We start from the raw sequence: 22,343 nt of genomic DNA, 5'->3' as shown, positions 1-22,343 counted from the left end.
GAGGGAGCCATGAGATGTCTAGGAAGACAGCATCCCAGGCAGAAAATAAAACAAAACAGCCAGAGCAAAGGTCCTGGGGTAGGACTGTGCCTGGCATGTTGGAGGAACAGGAAGGAGGCCTGTGTGGCTGGAGCAGAGTGAACGAGTGGAAAAGGGGAAGGTGAGGGCAGGAAGTGAAGGTGGGCAAGTTGTGCAAGGCCTCATGTGGGCCATGGGGAGGACTTGAGCTTTAACCCCAAGTTGTGGAGGGCTGTGGGCAGAGAACAGAACCTGACACAGGTGTTCACAAGTGCCCTCTGATGGCTGGTGTGGGAAGGACAGACTGAGGGCAAATCCAGGAACCGGGATGTAGGAGGGGTGACTAGGGTGGAGGTAAGCAATGATGGGGCTGGACCAGGGTGGTGGTCCTGAAAATGGTAAGAAGCAGCCAGATTCTCGATATACTCTGAAGGTTTAAGCCCACAGAATTTTTTTTTTAGAGCAGAGGGAAGGAAGAGGGAGAGAAACATCAACTCGTCGCTCCACTTAGTTGTGCCATTGATTGTTTCTCATATGTCCCCTGACTGGGGCTTGAACCAGCCACCTTGGGATCGAGCCAGAGCCGTCTGGGTCAAGCTGGTGCCCTTGTAAGCCCAGAGTGTGAGCATAATAAAAAGGGAGGAACCAGGGATGACATCAAGGTTTTTGAAGACTGTTGTAAAATCCTATTGACAACACTATCTGGTACAGTTTATTATTACTTCCAATTCCCAGATGGGGAAACTGAAGCTCAGAGAAGTAAGGCAGGTACTCCAAAGTCACACAACAAGAAGTGTGCAAAATGATATTCAAACCCAGGTCTGACTCCAAACCTATTTCTGTCTTCTTTGGGGAGCAACTGTATCTCTCTCCCCCAAACTCCACAGCTGTCCTATTCTCTCTTTCATCTCCTGTTGCCATGACAATGAAACACAGTGATTAGTTTCCCATGGCTTCTGTAACAAATGACCCCAAACCTGGTGGCTTAAAACAATACAAATGCACTATTCTGGAGGGCAGAAGCCGGACATGGATCTCTAGGCTAAAATCAAGCTGTTGGCAGAGCTGGCTCCTTCTGGAAGCTCCAGGTAAGAATCTGTTTCCTGGCATTTTCCAGCTTCTAGAGGTCACCTGAATTCCATGGCTGGTGGCTCCTTCATCTTCAAAGCCAGCAATAGCCTTAAAGTCTTTCTCACCTCATATCATGCCACTACCCACTGCTCTGGCTTACTCTTCCCTGTTTAAGGATCCATGAGATTACATTGGTCCAGAATAATCTGCCCACCTCCCCATCAGCTGGTTAGTAACCTAAATTTCATCTGCAAACTTAATCCCCCCTTTCTCATGTAGCATATCACATTCACAGGTTTAGAGGGATTAAGATATGGACCTTTGTGGGAAAGACCCTCACTCTGCCCACTATATCCAGCTAGGTCACAAGGGCCTCTGTGACCTCATTATCCCCTGGGACCCAAATTTAAAAGGCACCCCTCCTACATGGTTGTTGGCTGGCAAACCTCTTGCCAGGCATTTGAACCTCAAGTCTTGACTCTAGCTGCCATGATAGCTAAATCTGAGGAAGCCCAGAAGCCTTGCTCAAGGGTCCAGACTGTGTTTAAAAGGATCAAGGCCTTACTCTCCAAAGCTTCATCCTCATCCGCACCCGTCTTCTGGAACCCAGGCGGTACACATATGTATGCATATGTATTTGGGCATGTGTATGAAAACAACCTGCAGCACATTCCATCACAGCAGGTGAGTTTGGGGAACTACAGGTTGCCCAGTATCTTTAGCCAAAACTTCCAGGGGAGAAATATATACTGCCCACCCCCTCTGCATAGTCCACTTCCCTCTGAGCAGACCTAGAATTGCATCTTGAAACAGTGAGGACCAGGGTGGGCCTTTCACCAGGAGGGGCCCTGCAGGTGTGTCTGGGGAGGTAGTGCCAGCCTGGCTGAGCATGGGCAAGAGCTGGGTCTGCCCTGCAGGTACTTGACACAGGAGAGCAGCTGATGGTCCCTGTGGACGTGCTGGAAGTGAATAATGAGAGAGCACTGTGGAAGTTTCTGCTCTCAGGAGCCATAGCTGGGGCGGCGTCCCGCACTGGCACAGCCCCTCTGGACAGTGCCAAGTTCATGCAGGTGTGTGCGGGTTGGGGCTGTGGTGCTGAAGCCGCCGGGGTGGGGATGGACAGAAGTGGAGGGCATAGAGTTCAGGATGGGGGTGGGGTGCAACTGGAGGCAAGTAGGAGGGTGGGGTTGGGACATGGCTGAAGTTAGGAGGAGGCTTGGTGGGGATGGAGTGGGGGTTTGGGTTGGGGACGATGATGGAGCTAACGTGGAATGGGGCATGGAGTTGAACTGGGAAAAGAGAATGGGACCATAGATAGGGTTGGAGTTAGGGATCAGGGAATTGGGGCTGGGGGTCTTTGGATGGCTTCAAAGACAAAGTAGGACTGGAGAGAAGAGGCAGATGGATGTGACTGGAATATGGCTTTATGTTGGGTTTGGGTTTGCATTGGGTTAGAGAATTCTAGGACTAGCAAAGAAGGAGCTTGAGAAGGAATGGGGATGACCATAGGGAGGAGGACTTCTCACAGTGCCAGGGGCATCCCCACCCCCAGGTTTACTCCTCCAAGACAAACTTCATGAATATGTTGGGAGGATTACGGAGCATGATCCAAGAGGGGGGCTTCCGTTCCCTGTGGCGTGACAATGGTATCAACATACTCAAGATTGCTCTAGTACGCCATCAAGTTCTCCATCTTTGAATAGGTGGGGAATGGTCTGCTTTCTCCAGTCCCACCCTCAAGTCTTCACCTATCCCAGGGGTCGGGAACCTATGGCTCGCGAGCCAGATGTGGCTTTTTTTGATGGCTGCATCTGGCTCGCAGACAGATCTTTAATAAAAAATAATGTTAAAAATATAAAACATTCTCATGTATTACAATCCATTCATTTTCTACCATTCATGTTCATGGTTGCAGGTGGCTGGAGCCAATCACCGCTGTCCTCTGGGACAACACCAAATTTTTATTGGATAATGCATAATGTACACGGGTCGTTGTATGGCTCTCACGGAATTACATTTTAAAATATGTGGCATTCATGGCTCTCTCAGCCAAAAAGTTTCCCAACCCCTAACCTATCCTATACCCACCCCTACCCCCTGCCAAAGCTCAGATCATTATCCAAGACACACGTTCACCCTCCAGATGCCAGACTTCTCTCTCTGGATGGGTTTCAGGTAGGAAAATGGTTAGTTATTTGCTCTTGCTCCTCTCTCCTGTCCCAGTGTAAGAATTACTTCTCTGAAGTGCATGGGTCCCCACCCTTTCAGGAACGTCTTCTTGCTGGCTCCTTGGCTACAGCCACCTCCCAGACACTCATCAACCCCATGGAGGTAAGAGAATACCTGTCCCACATTAGATGAAACAAGATGAAAATTAGTTGCCAAGTGCTACTGCCTTTGCTTCCTTCTTCCCCCTCCTCTTTCCTTCTCCTTCATGTAAGACGTGTATAAGACTTGTGTTCCAGATGGCCAGCTGGTCACCACAACACTCTTTACAAAATAGATCCCATCCTTTCTTCCCCAGAGATTGGAGATGCCACCTTTGTAATTTATAAAACTTGTCTATATTTGGGTTTATTTCTGGCCTTTCTTGTTGCTCTGGTGTCTGTTCATGCACTACTATATTTTAATTTTTTCTTGATGAATAGACTATTTAGTAGAGCAGTTGTAGGTTAGCAGAAAATTTGAACAGAAAGTATGGAGAGTTCTCATATACCTCTCTGCACATATACAAAGTTTCCACTATTACATACATCTTGCATTTGGGTGGGACATTTGTTACAATAAGCCAATATAGATTACATTATTATAGTACAAATATACATTATTTTTAACTAAAAACCAGTTGACATTAGTGTTCACTCTTGGTGTTGTACATGAGTTCTGCCTATCTAATTTTTGAGGCCTGGTGTTATCTTTTATCAATCTCCATCCTTCTTTCCTTTATCAGTTTTTCAGGCTATTGTTCTCTGCTCTTCTATAGAATATTTAGATGCAACAGTTGAGAAGACAAAATCACCTATTGGTTTTTGTTTTTAACTAGGATGGTGTTCACTACATAAACAAATTAGAGATTGTTGTCACTTATATGATATTGAGTCTATGTATCCAAGAATATATTCATTTGTTCAAGTCTCCTTTTATGTTCTTTACTGGTCTTATTTTTGTGTGTGACAGAAATAGAAAAGACAGACAGACAGATAGGAACAGAATGGAGAGAGATGAGAAGCATCAATTCTTCATTGCGGCATCTTAGTTGTTCGTTGATTGCTTTCTCATATGTGCCTTGACTAGGGGGCTACAGCAGAGCAAATGACCCCTTCCTCAAGCCAATGGACCTTGGGCTTCAAGCTAGCAACCTTCAGGCTCAAGCCAGCAACCATACGGTCATGTTTATAATCCCATGCTCAAGCCAGCAACTCCACGCTCAAGCCGAGCCCTTGGGGTTTCGAATGTGGGTCCTCTGCATCCCAGTCCGACACTCTGTCTACTGTGCCACTGCCTGGTCAGGCTTTACAGGACTTTTTTTTTTTTTAAGGTATATATATATATATATATATATATATATATATATATATATATTTTTTTTTTTTTTTTTTTTTTTTTTTTACAGGGACAGAGAGTCAGAGAGAGGGATAGATAGGGACAGACAGGAACGGAGAGAGATGAGAAGCATCAATCATCGGTTTTTCTTTGCGACACCTTAGTTATTCATTGATTGCTTTCTCATATGTGCCTTGACCACGGGCCTTCAGCAGACCAAGTAACCCCTTGCTTGAGCCAGCGACCTTGGGTCCAAGCTGGCGAGCTTTTTGCTCAAGCCAGATGAGCCCGCGCTCAAACTGGCAACCTCGGGGTCTCGAACCTGGGTCCTCCGCATCCCAGTGTGACGCTCTATCCACTGCGCCACCGCCTGGTCAGGCAAGGTATATATTTTTAAAGATTTTATTTGTTGGTTTTAGAGAGAGAGGGAGAGAGAGAAAGAGAGATCATAGTTGCTTCACTTTAGTTGTTCATTGATTGCTTCTCGTATGTGCCTTGACCGGGCAAGCCCAGGGCTTCAAACCAGCAATATCAGTGTTCCAGGTTGACACTTTATCCACTGTGCCACCACAGGTCAGGCCTATAATGGTCTTTTAAAGTTTTCTTTATATAATTCTTGCCCTCATCTGGTTAAGTTTCTTCCAAAGTATATTTGCTTTCATTGGCTGCATAACAAATAACCACAGATTCAATTAGTTTAAAACAATAGATTTTTCTCTCAATAGATTTTTGTTTCTGTGGGTCATGTATGAGCACTGACTAGTCAATCTGTGCAGGGTTTTTCATCAGGTGGGAATCAAGGTGTTAACGGGCTACCAATGAACCCATCTGAGGCTCTTCTGCCAAGCTTCCTAGTTGTTGGCAGGATTCAGTTTATTTTGGTTGTAGGACTGACATCCTCAGCTCCTAGAAGCCAAGCACTCTTCCTGCCATGTTGTCCTCTCCACAACAGTTTGCCTGTTTCAGATCAACCGGAGAGTGTCTCTGATGCTTCCAGTTTTTCTTCTGCTATTTAAAAAATGGACATCTTGGCCCTGGCCGGTTGGCTCAGCGGTAGAGCATCGGCCTGGCGTGCGGGGGACCCAGGTTCGATTCCCGGCCAGGGCACATAGGAGAAGCGCCCATTTGCTTCTCCACCCCCACCCCCTCCTTCCTCTCTGTCTCTCTCTTCCCCTCCCACAGCCAAGGCTCCATTGGAGCAAGGATGGCCCGGGCGCTGGGGATGGCTCCTTGGCCTCTGCCCCAGGCGCTAGAGTGGCTCTGGTCGCCAGCAGAGCGACGCCCCGGAGGGGCAGAGCGTCGCCCCTGGTGGGCGTGCCGGGTGGATCCCGGTCGGGCGCATGTGGGAGTCTGTCTGACTGTCTCTCCCCGTTTCCAGCTTCAGAAAAATAAAAAAATAAAAAAATAAAAAAAATGGACATCTTTTAAAGAGCTTGCCTGATTAGGTCAGGCCCACCCAGAACAATTTCTCCTGATTCACTTAAAGTCAACTGCTTAGGGTCCTTTATTGCATCTGCAAAATCTTGACACCTTCGTTATCATGTAACCTAATTATGGGAGTAACATTTTATTATGTTCACAGATCTAGCTCACATTCAAGGTGGGGGGGCATTATGATAGAGCATGCATATTAGGGGAGGCAGAAATCATGGCAACCACCTTAGAATTCTGCCTCCCACACTTAGTGTTGTCTTTTGTGCAAATGTAAAGTTGTCAATATTTTGATATTGGAGCATTTCATAAAAATTTTTATTTCTGGCTCTTCAGGAAAATTGGCAGATCTGGCCACCTGGAGCCTGCACTCCCATGGCGCTACATTTGGTACTATGTGGAGGCTGCCATAGACCCCCTTTGGCTCACATCACTTCCCTTCCCCTCTTGGCCTCTTGAACTTCTAAACCGTGGGTTGAGAGCACACACAGGCCAAGGAAAGAACAGAGAGCTCTCTGGGTTTGACACTCAGCTTTGCACATTCCTGAGAAGTTTCCTCATTTGTTGGAAGGGACAATGGCCATTGCTGAGGGTCATTGAGAGAATTAAATCAGCTGCCTCACTCCTTACCCTCCTCAGGTGCTGAAGACATGGCTGACCCTGCGCTGGACGGGCCAATACAAGGGGCTACTGGACTGTGCCAGGCAGATCCTGGAGCAAGAGGGCACCCGTGCCCTTTATAGTGGCTACCTGCCCTACATGCTCGGAATCATCCCTTATGCCTGTACTGACCTGGCTGTCTATGAGGTGTGGGTCCTTCAGAGGGGGTAGCATGGGGTGAATCCAGGCCCTAGCAAGCTTCCTCTTGTCCCTCTTTCTCTTACAGATACTCAGCTTGGCTGAAGTCAGGCAGGGACATGGCAGACCCTAGTGGCCTGGTCAATCTGTCGTCAGTGACGCTGTCCACAACCTGTGGTCAGATGGCCAGTTACCCACTAACTTTGGTGTGCACCAGGATACAGGCTCAAGGTCAGCCTGGCCCTAGTGGCCACTGTGTAGGTGCCTTTCCCCACCCCCCTCCACCAAACCTCCTTATTCTCATATCCCCAAACTCTCCACTTCTGATCCTGGCTAACTTCACTGACTCTCAAACATACTGACTTACACTCATCCCCAAATCTGATTCCACACCTCAAATTAATACTAAAAATCATAAAAATGAACATCTATCTTCCAAATGATTCCCACGAACTCCCTCTAAATGTGACCCAGACCCCCATACTAACCTCAAGACATATACCCCCAAAATGATCTTCCTAACTTTAAATAAGACCCAGCACTCAATTGGCTCCAAAGGTCAAAATGGTTCCTAAATCCACCAAATCTGACCCTTAGATATCCCAAAACTCATAACCACTTCCCCCACAACCCTAGAAACTCCCCAAATATGACTTCCTTGAATGGACTCTCAGCTCCTAAACCAATCCTCAAACATCTGAACAGGTCCTTAGTCAACCATCTTCACCTTGAAAATGTCTCCAAACTATTCCTTAGCACACTCCTCAAAATCTCTAACAGATCTTATCAGTTAGATAAGCTCCAATATTTTCTAAAATGTTCCTGAAAAGGAAACCTAAAAATTACTGCCTGAATTGATCTCACTCTCCCCAAACTGACCAATTTCCTCTAAAAGTCTTCCAAAGTCCTTTCCAACTGACCTCTTCCACCCAGGCCCCTGGCTTCACACCCCCCTCAACATCCCAGCCCCCCCCCCCCAGACAGCCGACGTATCTCTCAGGCCCTGAGCTTGTTCCTGTACCCACAGACACTGTGGAGGGTTCAAATCCCACCATGTGCAGAGTCTTCCAGCGGATCCTGGCCCAGCAGGGCTGGCCAGGGCTATACCGAGGTATGACCCCCACCTTACTGAAGGTGTTGCCGGAAGGTGGCATCAGCTACATGGTGTATGAAGCCATGAAGAAAACCCTGGGTATAAAGGCACTGAGCTAATTGACACACCCGAGGCAAAAATGGACAAGAGTTCCAGTCTCCCCTGGCCTCAAAGAGCCCTCCAGGCCTGCGCCTTAGGGAAGTCTTTTTCAGGAAAAGCAGGCTTGGGGGTCTGGGTCAGAAGATGCTCCCCAGGGTGCAGCCTGAAACTCTTATGGACTCCAGTTTAACACATAGTGGTCTGTCCTGGCTCCAGGGCAAAATAGTGACTATGAAGTCAAACAAGCAATAAAGTGATGGTTTCTGCTAGACATGTCTGGGATACCTGGGCCCAGAACGGATAGTTGGGTACAAGAATGGAATTGAGTATCTGCGTTCCCTGAGTATCTGCTGGGAACTTTGGGACCCTCGGTACTGAGTGGCAAGCCTGGATGATGCCTGGGTCCAGGAAAGAACTTGAGAACCTAGGATCGGAGCTTGGAGCTTGGGTCCCAGGACCTTAAGTGAAGCAGAAGTGGGGTGTGGAATTAGGGTCTGAAATCCCTCAGTCTTGTGAGGGAACCAATGGCCCAAGACTCTTAGTTCATCAGGGCAGCTAGTTCCTTGAGTCTAGAACCTTGGGGTACAGCGGGATTCCTGCGTTTTCTCTTGCTCTCAGGCCGCTTCAACTCCGGAAGCACCCGATCTCCAAGGCCTCAAACAGGCCATGTGCCTGGCCTACCCAGCCAGGTTCCCGGGGAGCTAAGCCTGCTTGCTGTCTGGCCTGAATTCCGGCAGCCGGTTTCCACTGCCTACGTAAGCTGCCACTCACTCCCGCTCTAGCTAATCCCCCGTCGCCGTCTGGAGGTCGGCTCCGCCCCAATGCAGCTGCGCTTCCACTAGCTCCCACCAAAACTGGGCACCTTTACTTCATTCCCATTTGTCCGAAGCGATGTCAGTCTCCTAACAACATTCTCCTCCCCCCCCCCCCCCATCCCCTGTCGCTCAGCCATTGGCGTAGAAGTCAAGACTAGGAAAGGATTCTGGTTAACATCGAAAGCCAGTCCAAATCCAAGCGCATCACCCAGAACTCGTCAGAGATTGGGTTGAAACGACTGCCAATCTTTACAAGAACCGCCTTACGCACGTATTCATTGGCTTGCGTACTCGACTATCTCACCAGGCGCCCCTTCATCCCGTTCAAAGGAGCATTTTGCCCCTCCTTCCTGTCCGCTTGACTCTTTGGAGCGGTCAATCGGTTCTGAAGCCGCCCCGCGATTCTGGAACTCCCGCTTCATTGGGCCTCCCGCCTTTTCGGATCGCCTCGATTTGCCAACCCAGTGCCGGCAGCCCGCAGCTCATTGCCTCCAAGAGCTATCGATCACACGGCGCCTCCCGCCCAGTGTTTCTCCCGGCAGTCCGATTGGACGCTCGCCTACAGAGCTGCGATTGGTGCCCGTGGACAGAGACTGCCTCCCATTGGTCTAACCCTGCCGTCCGTCACGGCGGCGGGAGGGGGCGTCCCTCTCCCCACCTCGTCGTCTTCCTAGCCGCTGGGTTCCCAGAGTGCTCTGCGGCCGTGTGGAGCGAGGCCTTGTTCCCGCGTTGAGCCGCCGCCGCCGCTGCCGCCGCCGCCGCCGCCTCCTCCTCCTCAGCTTCAGCTTCCGCGCCAGGCCCGGCTCCGCCGCGCCATGTCGGACTACAGCACGGGAGGACCCCCGCCGGGGCCGCCGCCGACTGCCGGCGGGGGCGGGGGTGCTGGGGGTGCTGGGGGCGCCGGAGGAGGCCCTCCACCGGGCCCGCCAGGCGCGGGGGACCGGGTCGGCGGGGGCCCTGGCGGAGGTTCGTCTGGGGGCCCTTCGCAGCCCCCAGGTGGGGGCGGCCCGGGAATCCGCAAGGACGCCTTCGCCGATGCCGTGCAGCGGGCCCGCCAGGTGAGGAGGCCGCGGGCTCGAGAGGGGCGCGCGGGCGGGGGAGGGGGCGGGGTCACGTGCGCGCGCGCGCGGGGTCGCGGGTGGCGGGGTACCGGGACTGCCGCGGGGTCTCTTGGGGCAGTAGTCAGAAGGGCCCTGGGCCAACCCAAGCGCCTTGAGTGGGGTCCCTTACTGGCGACTCTATGCAGAGTGTCGGGGCGTCCAGGAGATTCCCAAGAGCGGTCCCTGGTGCAGGGGCTCCGGAGTGCGATCCCTCACTTCGGGGACCCCTCCCCGCCTCAGGATACGCTAAGGCATGCGTGCACCACTGTGCTGGAAGGAAAGGGTCTGCCTTCCTGGGATAGGGCTTACTTGGCCCCCACCTTCCCATCAGGACTGAGAGCTCTGTTTGCCACTAACCTAGTCCCGTTTCAGCACGCTCTCTAGGAAGAAGGGACATGAAGGACAACAAGTCCTTTCTCTTGAGTGTGGAATGGGGACCCTTTTCTGCCAGACTGGCCAAGCACTTAAGCGAAACGGGGAGGGTGGGCATCGGGGCAGACTTTTCTTGATGCTTCCGGTGGCTTAAAAACGTGATCTTTTTAGGAAAGAAGGGAGGGTCCCGCCACAGGCTTTTGAGTTTGATGACAGCATGGAGGTGTTGCATGCTGGTGGGACAAACCTTACCAGAGCCTGGAGAGGAGGAGACCCATAGTATGGAAGGTTTTTGCTGCCGTGTCAGGAAGCAGACCCCAGCCTGACTGCCATAATTCCAGTGCCTCCAGGGCAGGGTGGGAGGGGGTCCCATTAGGTTAACGCCCTGTTTCACTCCATGTGATCTGTGGCTTTCACCTTTCTAATGTGCACCTGATCTGCTTGCCCACTAAACTGTCTTGATTGAGAAAACATTCTATAACTAGTGTGCTATGGGTTGGAGTGGGATAAGGGTCCATCTGGGCAGCCCAAGAGCTTTGGCTCAAAGTGTTAAAAAAAAAAAAAAAAAAAGATTGAGAGATGAAAAGATGGATGCTTAGATTCTGGTTTGTGTTTCTTTGGAAAACTTGTAATAATTCCACAGAGTTTAGTTTTAAGTTTTTTGGATTGGGGTTTATTTGAAGTTGCTCTTCATATGGCTAAATTGTAACATATGTTCCAAAAGTGTCTTTTGTTTTCCTCAAATGAAGATTTCAGATGCTTTGAAGTAAAAACTTCTGAGAGATTTGTTTCACAAATACAAGATTCTGAGGGTGAGGGTGATAATAGTCTTCAGCATCCCTGAAGAACTGTGTTACAGTCACACTTTCTGGTTCTCTGAGACCCTCCCTTGTGGAGATGACCTGAAGACCTTTCGTAGTACCAAGCTTCTGCTCCTTTTACCCCTAAAACAAGTTAGTATGGGTTATAGTCTGGCCACAACAATTTAGACCCAAATCCCATTGAGAAGGGGAGTTTTGAAATTCCTGGGTAACTCTTGAACTCTGAGGCCTTAGATGAAAATTCTTTCTAGATTTGTCTTAACTAACAGGCTCTTTCCTAAATCAGAGGAAGCCTACTCCTAGGCCAAACAACAAGACCAGAGACCAGGAAAGGTTCTAAGTTCATCTGAGCCCCAGGGAGGTTGCTAATTCTTCTCTGCTTACAACTTCATTTGTAGATTGCAGCCAAAATTGGAGGTGACTCTGCTACAACAGTGAATAACAGCACTCCTGATTTTGGTTTTGGGGGCCAAAAGAGGCAGTTAGAAGATGGAGGTAAGTACCTGCTGTGAGGAGGGGCTGGGGGTAGAGAGTGAGATGCTTTGTTTGAATGTGGTTCAGTGTTGGGGGGGGGCCTGCTGCCATTCTGTCTTTTAAAACCTCAGCAATCCCAGCTTTGTTCATTCTTTTTGTGGGCCGCCATCCTGAGGTATCAGGTAGCTGAGAGGAGAGCAGGTTGACTGTGGCGAGGTCCAAGTTATGTTGTAAGTTCTCAAGATTGTCCTTCCTCTTCTGGTAGGCTGGGGAAGTGCTGGTACTTTTATTGAGGCCCCATGTAAGTAAAGTTTGGTTGGCCCTGGGGCATGTGGCATTACCCATAGTAGCCAAAATGATCAATGGGGTGGCCAGCTGATTTCTTTCAGCCAGGACCTTGCTGCCCAGGGTAGATTCCATCCTGAGCTAGAAGGACTCAGATGCTGCCATCATTGTTCTCCCATTCTAAAGGGGTTTTTTTTTATCCTTCGTGCTGGTGGCAGGATTGATGAAGTCCGACCTCATGTTGGAATTGGTCTCTGCTACTCTCCTGTCTTGGCTCTGATATTGTGGGTGGGGGGAGAGAATGCTTGCCAGAGATACATGGCACCAGCATCAGATTTGAGGCGGCTGTGGGTAGATGGGTGCTGATACCCTCTCTCTTTCACAGACCAACCGGAGAGCAAGAAACTGGCTTCTCAGGGAGACTGTAAGTCCATGCAGAGGGAAGCTTCAGGATCTTAGGAGGTTAGAAGTCGGGAGTTAGGCACACCGGGCACTTGTCCTTTATGGATGCTCTAGGTGTTCATTGTCTGGGGTTTGGCCTTTGGGGTTCCCATGGCCCCTGAAAATTGAGGCAGAAATATTTGATGCATGTGCTTTTGGGGGAAGGTCCATCATGCTCCCATGCTCAGGAGGACTTAGGCTGTAATGGTGCTAGCTGCCCCTGTGGAGGCAGGAGCACCTGGAGCCAGTGGTGTTCAGGGTTCCAGAGAAGAGACAGGCCAATCTTGCCTTTGGATTTTTTCTCTCCAGCCATCAGTTCTCAACTTGGACCCATCCATCCTCCTCCCAGGTAAGTTATGAGTTGGAGAACATGTTTTCTTATCTGCTGGCTATCTCTGGCCTTTCTTACTGTCTTGGGAGAGAGCTCTGTCTGAGGGCCCTGCACTATTTAGGGCTGGTCTACCAGAGACAGGACTGAGAGGCAGAAGGCACTGCCTTCGGCCCTGTACTTACCTGTCTTCAGGAGTGGAGGGAGGAGAGGGTTGTGGCAGTTTGCTGTAACAACAGAAGCGTGGTCTCTGTACCTTGGTGCTGCTTTTGTTGTGGGGACACTCTAGAAGCTCAAATATCTACCTTCCTAGAAAAGTCAGGTTTTCTTATCTGTCCTCTGTAAATGCCTGTTCCCTGGGAGCTGGGGAAGCCTCAGGTTGTGCTAGCAGTCTTTCCTACCTTTTTACCACTGCTCACCCCCTCCCAAATGACTTCAGTGAATCTGACATAGAATCCTTTGTGAGGGACCACATTGACCATTGTTTTTTGTTGTTGTTTTTAATGGTCCAGAAGCTTTATGAACTACAATAAAAACTGCTAGGAAAATTAAATGACGAGGATAAAGAATTATTTTTTTTGAAGTCAATATATGTGAAATTTTTCTCCATCAAGTTGCCATAAAAGTGTCCAGGCGCTCACTCTCCCCGTGTCAGGGGCCACACTACCCCAGAACAAACCTCTCGTGGCCCAGGTGGGGAAACGGAAGCCTCAAGTGGTCGAGTGACCTGCTGTGAAGTGAGGGAGTCCCAGCCTCACACTGTTAGATTATGCTTAGGCCTGTGGGGTCTTGGTCCCATCATAGGAAATAGGGCAGAAACATTGGAGGCCTTTTCTCCAGGCAGACTCTCTGCTGCTTTTCCATTTGAGACTGACCTTCATTATCTCTACAGGACTTCAATGACAGAGGAGTACAGGGTCCCAGACGGCATGGTGGGATTAAGTGAGTGTGGGTGATTATAGTCTGGGTGCCCATTTCACCCGCCACCCCCCACCCCCGATCATTTTCTGGGAGCCCATGCAAGCCCAGAAGCATTTGGTCTGCAAGGGCCTACCTTATTCTGCTCTTACCTGTTCTTTCTGGGTGGGAAGAATGGCGGAGCTCTCAACAAGGCCCCCAACCACTGAACATTAACATGGCCAGAAACCCCCATCACCTCATTTGTTTTGTGCTGGCTCCTTCTGTCAACTCAACTTTTCTCCTTTTCTTCTTCACCTAGTCATTGGCAGAGGAGGCGAACAGATTAACAAAATCCAGCAGGATTCAGGCTGCAAAGTCCAGATCTCTCCAGGTATGAGTGAGCCAGGTTCATACCAGAATGAATGCTGGGCTGGGCTCTTTGCACTGTAGTAATGCCCTCACTTTTAACTTGTCGGATTGACATTCATGTCAATGAAATGGGCTGGCATTTGTTTATTTTGTTATTTGTTTATTGAGTGCCTTCCATGTACCAGGCTTGGTGCAATGTCTCTACTGTACAGCACCTAAAGGTATAGCTGTGACTTTGGGTTTCTTTCATTTTGTGGGTGAGGGGAGGCTGAGGGGGAAATACAGAATCGAACACAGGGAGCCTCGTTCCAGATCCGCTGTGAACCATTAAGTTGCCACCTAAACTAAACACTAAGTGGGAATATGGGAGGCAGGGCGGCACATTAAAAACAAAAGCTTTGAGGACAGGCCGGGTCCTCTGTAGGTTTCAAGTGCAGAGTGGAGTGTGTTGGCTAGAGGGTGCACATATGATCATCAGTGGTGGTGGGAATGGTCCAGGGTTTGGACCTTCCAGAACCTGTTTCTCCTACCTCATCTTTTTCTCTAAAACTTCTGTTTGAACTCTCTACTGAACTTTAGGCTTCCTGGCTTTGGCCTTGCACAGAGTAGCCTCCCAGGTGTTTGGGGAGGTGACCTAATTTGTCAGGCTACTGAATGGCTTTGATCTGGAAATTTCCTTATCTGTGCTAATGGCCCTTACAGGGTCTGCAGGCCTGGAAGGGGACTGACCCTATCGCCTTTTCTCTCCAGACAGTGGTGGCCTCCCCGAGCGCAGTGTATCCTTGACAGGAGCCCCAGAATCTGTTCAGTAAGTGCCTGGCTGGGCCTTTTGTGGTGGGACTGGGCAAAAGTCCTCTTGATCCCTTTGAAATTTGGGGGTGACTCACCATGTTTTTGCACCCCCCAGCTCTAGGGACTGTAGTTTTCCTATTTGTCAGACACATGTCTTGGAGTCACCTTTGCTTGAGATGGGGGTGGGGGGACACAGATCACCAGGCCAGTAGTCCTTTTTTTTTTTTTTTTTTTTGTATTTTATATTTTTCCGAAGTTGGAAACGGGGAGGCAGTCAGACAGACTCCCGCATGCGCCTGACCAGGATCCACCCGGCATGCCTACCAGGGGGCGATGCTCTGCCCATCTTGGGGCGTCGCTATGCCATTCTAGTGCCTGAGGCAGAGGCCACCTCAGCGCCTGGGCAAACTTTGCTCCAGTGGAGCCTTGGCTGCGGGAGGGGAAGAGAGAGAGACAGAGAGGAAGGAGAGGGGGAGGGTGGAGAAGCAGATGGGCGCTTCTCCTGTGTGCCCTGGCCAGGAATCGAACCCGGGACTCCTGCACGCTAGGCTGACACACTACCACTGAGCCAACCAGCCAGGGCCTTTTTTTTTTTTTTTTTTTTTTTTTTTTTTTTTTTTTTGAATCTTTTAAAATGTATTGATTTTACCATGAGAGGAAGAGAGAGGGGGGGAGAGTTAGACACAGGAACATTGATCCTGTATGTGCCCTGACCAGGAATTGAACTGGGAACCTCTGTGCTTCCAGACAATGTCCCAACCAACCGAACTATCTGTCCGCCAGTAGTCTTTTAAGTGATGAGATGACATCCCATTCTTCATCTTCCCAGGAAAGCGAAGATGATGCTGGATGACATTGTGTCTCGGGGTCGTGGGGGCCCCCCAGGACAGTTCCACGACAATGCTAATGGGGGCCAGAATGGCACAGTGCAGGAGATTATGATTCCTGCGGGAAAGGCTGGCCTGGTCATTGGCAAAGGCGGGGAGACCATTAAGCAACTACAGGTGAGCAGTTGGAGCAGAGGACAGAAGGTTCCTTCCATTCCAAGAAAGTTTCCTTCCTGGGTATGTTAACACACATCACACACACGCGTGCTTGTGCTTTGCTATTCTTTTCCTCTTTCTGATTATGGTCCTTGCCTGTAATGTACTAGTCTGCAGAAAGTTCTTTGAAAGTCCTATACTGATAGTTTACATTGGTTTTAAAGGAACGAGCTGGAGTAAAGATGATTTTAATTCAAGATGGTTCCCAGAATACAAATGTGGACAAGCCCCTTCGGATTATTGGGGATCCTTACAAAGTGCAGGTGAGCGCACTCTGTAGGTGGGGGGAGGGGGTCGGACTAGAGAAGTGAGAGAGAGCTGGTGGGCTGGCTGGAGATTTGAGTGAAAGTGGAGAGATTTTCAAGAGCACTGGCTTTTAAGTTGTCGCAGGGTTTATATTCTTGTGTTACATTTTCTTCCCATTCATTTGTATGTGAGCAAGTGGCCTAAATCTGATCCTCCATTCACTCATCTGGAAAATGGGGGTGCTGGCTATGCCTTCTTCTCAGGGTGGCAGATATAGAGCTCAGTACCTGTGTGTCCGTCCTTAGCCTAGGCCTGTGACCCCTTGGTTTATGGGAGGCTGGGAATGTAGTGGGGCAGCAGGGTTTGCCATGTGCACAGCACAATGCCCTTTGTTGTTGCAGCAAGCCTGTGAGATGGTGATGGACATCCTCCGGGAGCGTGACCAGGGTGGCTTTGGGGACCGGAATGAGTATGGATCTCGAATTGGCGGAGGCATTGATGTGAGTGCAGGGCTCTTCCTGTGCAGTAGGCAGCAAAAGCAGCAGAGCAGCAGGGACTGAACCCAGCTAATCCTCTGCCTCTCTCCCTCAGGTGCCAGTGCCTAGGCATTCTGTGGGTGTGGTCATTGGCCGGAGTGGAGAGATGATCAAGAAGATCCAGAATGATGCTGGTGTGCGGATCCAGTTTAAACAAGGTCAGGGCCAAGTCGTGTGGATGTGTTGGCCAGTCCTGTCCTCTTCAGATTACTCTGAGGGTCAGCTCCAGGCAGCTTAGTGCCATGATTAGCCTGCAGTGCCTTGTTACTCTTAAATTTTGTGTGTCTTCTGTGGGTCAGCCCCGTGAGAGTTGGTGATGGGCAGACATTTTGTATTTTTCTCTCCTCTTGAATCTACCTCTTCCCTCTGCCCCACCAGTAGCTCATCCTGACAGGGCAGCCTGGATAACTTGAGCACCTTGGGCTGGATGAGATCATTGCCCCAACTCTGGGCTCCTACCAAGCCTGTGAGAGTTCGTGAGGGCAGTTCTCTGGGGAAGAGGAACCCTTTAGTTGCTTTTCAGAGACTATTTTTTCTTAGTACTGTAAAGTGCATTAGTTAGTTCTGGGGGTTCCAATTGCAGAAAGAAGCCTAGCCGTCTCCCTGCCAACCTGGTCGGTTTCCTTCTTGGGGACGTGGGGCCTCCCTACCTCCTTCCTCACTCCTGAGTACGTGGAATGTGGTGAGCGGCACTGAGTCTGAGATGTCTCAGACACCTAGCTTGGCACAGTGCTGCCCCGAGGAGGCGGTGGTTTGGAGTTGTGCTTCTCTTTTAAATTCATGTCTCTGCTCTCTGGGTGCTGGCCTCAGATGATGGGACAGGTCCTGAGAAGATAGCTCACATAATGGGGCCCCCAGACCGGTGTGAGCATGCTGCGCGGATTATCAATGACCTCCTCCAGAGCCTTAGGGTAGGTGGCATGGGGTAGGTGAGAACAGCTGATGGGGCAGAGGGGACAGGCCTGGCTACCTGCATTTATTCTACATGTCCCTCTCTTGCAGAGTGGTCCCCCAGGTCCTCCAGGGGGTCCTGGCATGCCCCCAGGGGGCCGTGGTCGAGGAAGAGGCCAAGGCAACTGGGGCCCTCCTGGCGGGGAAATGACCTTCTCCATCCCCACTCACAAGTGTGGGCTAGTCATAGGTCGAGGTGAGTAGACTCTCCCTGCCCTTTGTTCCTCATCCATTCTCTCCTCCCACCCTCTCTTCACTGCCTGTCTCTTCTCTCTTCCCATCCTGCCTTCACTGCCTGTGTCTCCCACAGGTGGCGAGAACGTGAAAGCCATAAACCAGCAGACGGGCGCTTTTGTAGAGATCTCCCGGCAGCTGCCACCCAATGGGGACCCCAACTTCAAACTGTTCATTATTCGGGGCTCACCTCAGCAGATTGACCACGCCAAGCAGCTCATTGAGGAGAAGATTGAGGTGGGTTCATGGAGGTCTCTGGGGCCTGGGCTTGGCTCCAGTCTCCCACCCACTAATTTTGTCCATTCTCCTTTTAGGGTCCCCTCTGCCCAGTTGGACCAGGCCCAGGGGGACCAGGCCCTGCTGGCCCCATGGGGCCTTTCAATCCTGGGCCTTTCAACCAGGGCCCACCAGGGGCTCCTCCTCAGTGAGTATTCCTCTCAGCTGCCTGGAATTTAGAACATGGGGCTCCATACTGCTGGCAAGAAGAATAACAGGCCATGTTTTCATTTCTATTCATTACCAAGAGGTCCATTCTCGTCTTTCAGAAGCAGTGATTTCAAACACGATCCAGCCCTGCCCTCTGTTTCCCAGATACCATTTTTACAAAATACTATAGGTGTTGACCACATACATAAAACTGTGCATGTTGAATTTGGGGGACTTTGTTTCACAGCCTGGGTTTTATGGGTTGTTAATTGTCTTTCATATTTTTCTGGACCCCCTTCCTACTAGCCATCCCTACCCCCACTCATGTGTTCCCTCCCCTTTCTTGTCCTGCAGTGCCGGGGGCCCCCCCCCTCACCAGTACCCACCCCAGGGCTGGGGCAATACCTACCCCCAGTGGCAGCCACCTGCTCCTCACGACCCAAGTAAGTAAGGCTGCCCAATTGAGGGGCAGCACAGGGTCTGGGCATGGGACAGATGTGTCACCCCTCAGCCTGCACTCCCCTCCTTTTGCAGATAAAGCTGCTGCAGCCGCCGCAGACCCCAATGCAGCCTGGGCCGCCTACTACTCACACTACTACCAGCAGCCCCCAGGCCCTGTGCCTGGACCCGCACCCGCACCCGCAGCCCCCCCTGCCCAGGGCGAGCCCCCTCAGCCCCCACCTGCGGGCCAGTCAGACTACACTAAGGCCTGGGAAGAGTATTACAAAAAGATCGGTGAGTGTCGGCTGCAGCATGGGCTCAAGTCAGCCAGGAGGGCAGCTGTGTCCCCTCGCTGTTCTCTGACTATGCGCCCGCCTCCTGCAGGCCAACAGCCCCAGCAGCCCGGAGCTCCCCCGCAGCAGGACTACACAAAGGCCTGGGAGGAGTACTACAAGAAACAGGGTGAGTTATAGAAAAAAGGCAACGGGGTGTAAGTACAGCTTAGTGAACGTAGCCATAACTATGATTTTGTTCTGTGATGTGGATACTAGACTTAGGCATGATGATCATGTTTAAGGAATTTAAATGGCGAATCACTGTTGTACACCTGAAACTGATACTGTTTGTCAAGTATATTGTAACATAACTTTTTTAAGAAGCAGGCTGAGCTGGTGGGCCTGAGGCAAAGCAGGGTCAAGCCCACTTTCTTGCCCAGCCACACTCATCCTCTCCTTGACAGCTCAAGTGGCCACTGGAGGAGGTCCAGGAGCGCCCCCAGGCTCCCAGCCAGACTATAGCGCTGCCTGGGCTGAATACTACCGACAGCAAGCTGCTTACTACGGACAGACCCCAGGTCCTGGTGGCCCCCAGCCTCCACCCACACAGCAGGGACAGCAGCAGGCAAGTGGGAATTGCCACCCTCCTCCTCCTCCTTTTTCCTTCCAACCCCCAGCCACCGTCCATCCTGCCTTAGTGGGTAGCGCCGGAAATCCCTTCCCCTGCGGGGTGTGTCCTTGATGCCTGCAGCGGGGGCCGTGTGGCCGGAGGTCTCCGGGAGTCCCCAAGAGCCAGGGGAAATGTGCGCTGGGTCCAGAGGTTAAAGAAGAGGCCTCCCTCCGCCGGCTCGCTTGTTCCTGTGTAATGCTGTCGTGATGTTGGGGGAGAATGCGAGACAGATAAAAGGTGGAACTGTTGAACTGGTGGGTAGTCCTGGGGGTGGAGGGCAGGCCGGTCGCTGAAACATTGGTCACCATCCTGGCTGCTAACTCAAAAATCTGGCCACTTGGGAAGAAAATGGATATTTTTTCCCCTCTCTGCATTACTTTTTTGGCTTTTGTTCTTTTTGTTTTTCAACCCACGATCTTCTCCCCGACGTTGTCCAAGTGACTGTGTTTGCAGGCAGCCTCAGCGTGGGGTGACCCTGGCTCCAGTGGGGATGTGGGGAGCCTGCCAAGGGGACTGGCCCCGGAGCCCCTCGCTCCACCTGGGCTCGGCCTCTGCTCTCACGCCCATGCCTGTGTCCTGGTCTTGTCTGTGAAGTGGGCATGATGATCTCTGCCACCTTCCAACCTACCTCACAGGGGTGTTGTGGGGACACCGTGATCTCTGAGATTGTTCATGTTGTGATGCGCCGGGAGCCACCGCCTTCCCCCCCTACAGACCCTGACTTCGCTTCTCTTTCTCTACCCCCTCCCCCATGCTCCTGCTTCTCTCCTTCTTGCCTTTATATCACTCTTTCTCCTCCTCCATCAAGGAGCCAGTCTGACTTCAGCCGAGTCCTCAGAGCACTTGACTAGACAGTTACAGATACATCCTGCTAGCCACCGGCTTGGGAGAGGGGCTTCCTGGCCCCCTCCTCACCAACCCCCAGTCTCCTGCCCCTGCCTTCCCTCCCCAGAGTGACCAATTCCTATCTCTTCCCTCTCCGCAGGCTCAATGAATCGAATGAATGTGAACTTCTTCATCTGTGAAAATTCTTTTATTATTTGTTTTGTTTGGGGGCTCTTTTTTTTGTTTTTGCTTTATTTCCATTTGTTAGGCGAGAGAGTGATAGCTGCCTTGCGGGGTACAGGGGAGTCCTCTGTGAGTGGCTGGAGGTCCATGCCAGCTTTCGCTCTCGCGCTCATTCTGTCTCTTACATGCTTTTTTTTTTCTTTTAAAATTGGGATCCTTCATGTTGAGCCAGCCATAGAAGAGAGCGAGAACTAAATCTCTGCCAAAAAAATTTTTTTTAATAAACACAAAAAGTGAAAACATATAAAATTATATATATATATATATAAATCTCTATACCCCACCCCAGCCTTCCTGAAACTGCTTTCAGGTGAAAGCAGTTAATTTTCTCCCTACCATCTCTGGCCCTCTTCATGTTTTTAAAATAAACTTTTAAAAAGGAAAAAAAGTCACTCTTGCTATTTCTTTTTTTTTAGTTAGAGTTGGAACATTCCTTGGACCAGGTGTTAATATTGCAGGAACACCCCCAACCCGGCCCACCCTCCGCCTCTGCTCCTCTTGCTCCTCCCTCTGCCCGCGCTCGGCTCCCCTCGGCCCTTCCCTCCCGCACCCTTCTCCCAGGACTGGTCTGTTATGTTTCATCTGTTCAAGAAGACATTGAAACTGAAAACAAATTGAGAACAAAAAAATTGTATGGCAGTTTTTACTTTTTATCGCTCGTTTTTAACTTCACAAATAAATGATAACAAAACCTCCCCATGTCTGCTGGGTGCCGTCTCTCTTTCTCTGTCCCTCACCTGCCCCGGTAGTTTTGAAGCAGATGTTTGTTCTTTATAGATGTTGTAAAAGCCTGATAACGGTGATTGGAAATGATAAGCTTTATGTTTTTCTTTTTTCAAGAAAATAAATAGAAAAGAAAATAGTTTTCTGCAGGCACGTTGTACTTTCCTATAACTTTTCTTCCCCTCCCCTTTTTTTTTTTTTTTTTTTTTTTTTTTTTTTTTTGGTTGTTTTTTTTGTTGTTGTTAAATAAAGTGCTTTTTGTCTAAAACTGTGTGCTGGCCGCAGTTGTGTTTATAGAAGAACAAGGCTTGGCCAGTGAGAGTGGGGTATGCTGATTTTGCTTTGGGAGGGAGAAGCAGGCCATACCTTTGGTGCAGTCTTCCCCTACCCAGTTCTTCCCTCTGGGAACTTGAGGAACAAGGCACCCAGGATGATCCCCAGAGACAGGTGTTCCCATGGATGCACTCTGCCTTACAGGACTTAGCCTGACCTTGCTACATGTGCTCATTAGAGAGCTCTGAGGTGGAAACTCGCCTGTTCTGGGAAATGGCGCCAGTCCTAGTACTTGGTGGCAGGCCATTGCCTCCCAAGGATGAGGACGGGAGATAGGAGAATGAACTAAGGATCTGCTTGAACCATCTGGCCCAGGGAAGTGTTCCTTTTAGATTTACAGTTGAATGATAACACTTGAAGATGGGGTTTCACATTCAAAATCTGGATGCCTGGACCTAGAGGCTTAAATGGCCACACCAATCAGGAGTCAGCAACAGTGCCACTTCTAGGTGGGCCATTCACAGCCCTATGACCTTCCACATTTGTTAGGAACCTGTCCCTGTGGCAGTCTATTCATTGATGGCCCTAAGGGAGCCCACCTTGTGGCACAATGGGCCAGGAAGGGGGATGCTTTTGCTCTGGGGCCGTGGACAGTCAGCTTAGAACTTGGGCGCTCCTCTCAGACACCATACCTTGCTGGTAGAAAG

The 22,343-nt window shown here is 50.4% G+C and overlaps 2 protein-coding genes across 2 annotated transcripts; both read left to right on the top strand.

Moving 5' to 3' along the window:
• The first annotated feature begins 1,578 nt into the window (after window positions 1-1,578).
• On the top strand, window positions 1,579-9,480 carry SLC25A41 (solute carrier family 25 member 41). Its single transcript, XM_066360203.1, is given in 10 exon segments — window positions 1,579-1,773; window positions 2,007-2,159; window positions 2,642-2,760; window positions 2,762-2,792; window positions 3,313-3,420; window positions 6,703-6,872; window positions 6,950-7,092; window positions 7,889-8,053; window positions 8,672-8,808; window positions 9,241-9,480. Coding segments are annotated over 10 exon segments (1,461 nt in total).
• Window positions 9,481-9,570: 90 nt separating this feature from the next.
• KHSRP (KH-type splicing regulatory protein) lies at window positions 9,571-21,335 on the top strand. Its single transcript, XM_066345199.1, has 19 exons — window positions 9,571-9,926; window positions 11,560-11,656; window positions 12,306-12,344; window positions 12,671-12,710; window positions 13,582-13,631; window positions 13,909-13,980; window positions 14,709-14,766; window positions 15,580-15,754; window positions 15,958-16,056; window positions 16,441-16,539; window positions 16,631-16,733; window positions 17,386-17,486; window positions 17,578-17,722; window positions 17,837-17,997; window positions 18,075-18,184; window positions 18,541-18,629; window positions 18,721-18,921; window positions 19,012-19,089; window positions 19,367-21,335. Exons 1-19 carry the CDS (start codon window positions 9,684-9,686, stop codon window positions 19,642-19,644), a joined length of 2,238 nt encoding a protein of 745 aa, XP_066201296.1. The 5' UTR covers window positions 9,571-9,683; the 3' UTR covers window positions 19,645-21,335.
• The last annotated feature ends 1,008 nt before the right edge of the window (window positions 21,336-22,343 follow it).

The sequence above is a fragment of the Saccopteryx leptura genome, chromosome 1 (genome assembly GCF_036850995.1).
Source record: "Saccopteryx leptura isolate mSacLep1 chromosome 1, mSacLep1_pri_phased_curated, whole genome shotgun sequence".
In the NCBI taxonomy this organism is placed as follows: Eukaryota; Metazoa; Chordata; class Mammalia; order Chiroptera; family Emballonuridae; genus Saccopteryx; species Saccopteryx leptura.
The sequence above is the reverse complement of the archived record's forward strand: the minus strand, read 5'-3'. Positions and strand labels throughout refer to the sequence as shown.

What these genes read in the sequence shown, in the direction of transcription:
- KHSRP (XM_066345199.1), top strand. Translation starts at nt 9,684, where the DNA reads ATGTCGGACTACAGCACGGGAGGACCCCCGCCGGGGCCGCCGCCGACT. An exon ending in CAAAGTCCAGATCTCTCCAG is followed by an intron (nt 13,981 to 14,708) that starts GTATGAGTGAGC and finishes TTTTCTCTCCAG; the next exon opens with ACAGTGGTGGCCTCCCCGAG. An exon ending in GGGATCCTTACAAAGTGCAG is followed by an intron (nt 16,057 to 16,440) that starts GTGAGCGCACTC and finishes TTGTTGTTGCAG; the next exon opens with CAAGCCTGTGAGATGGTGAT.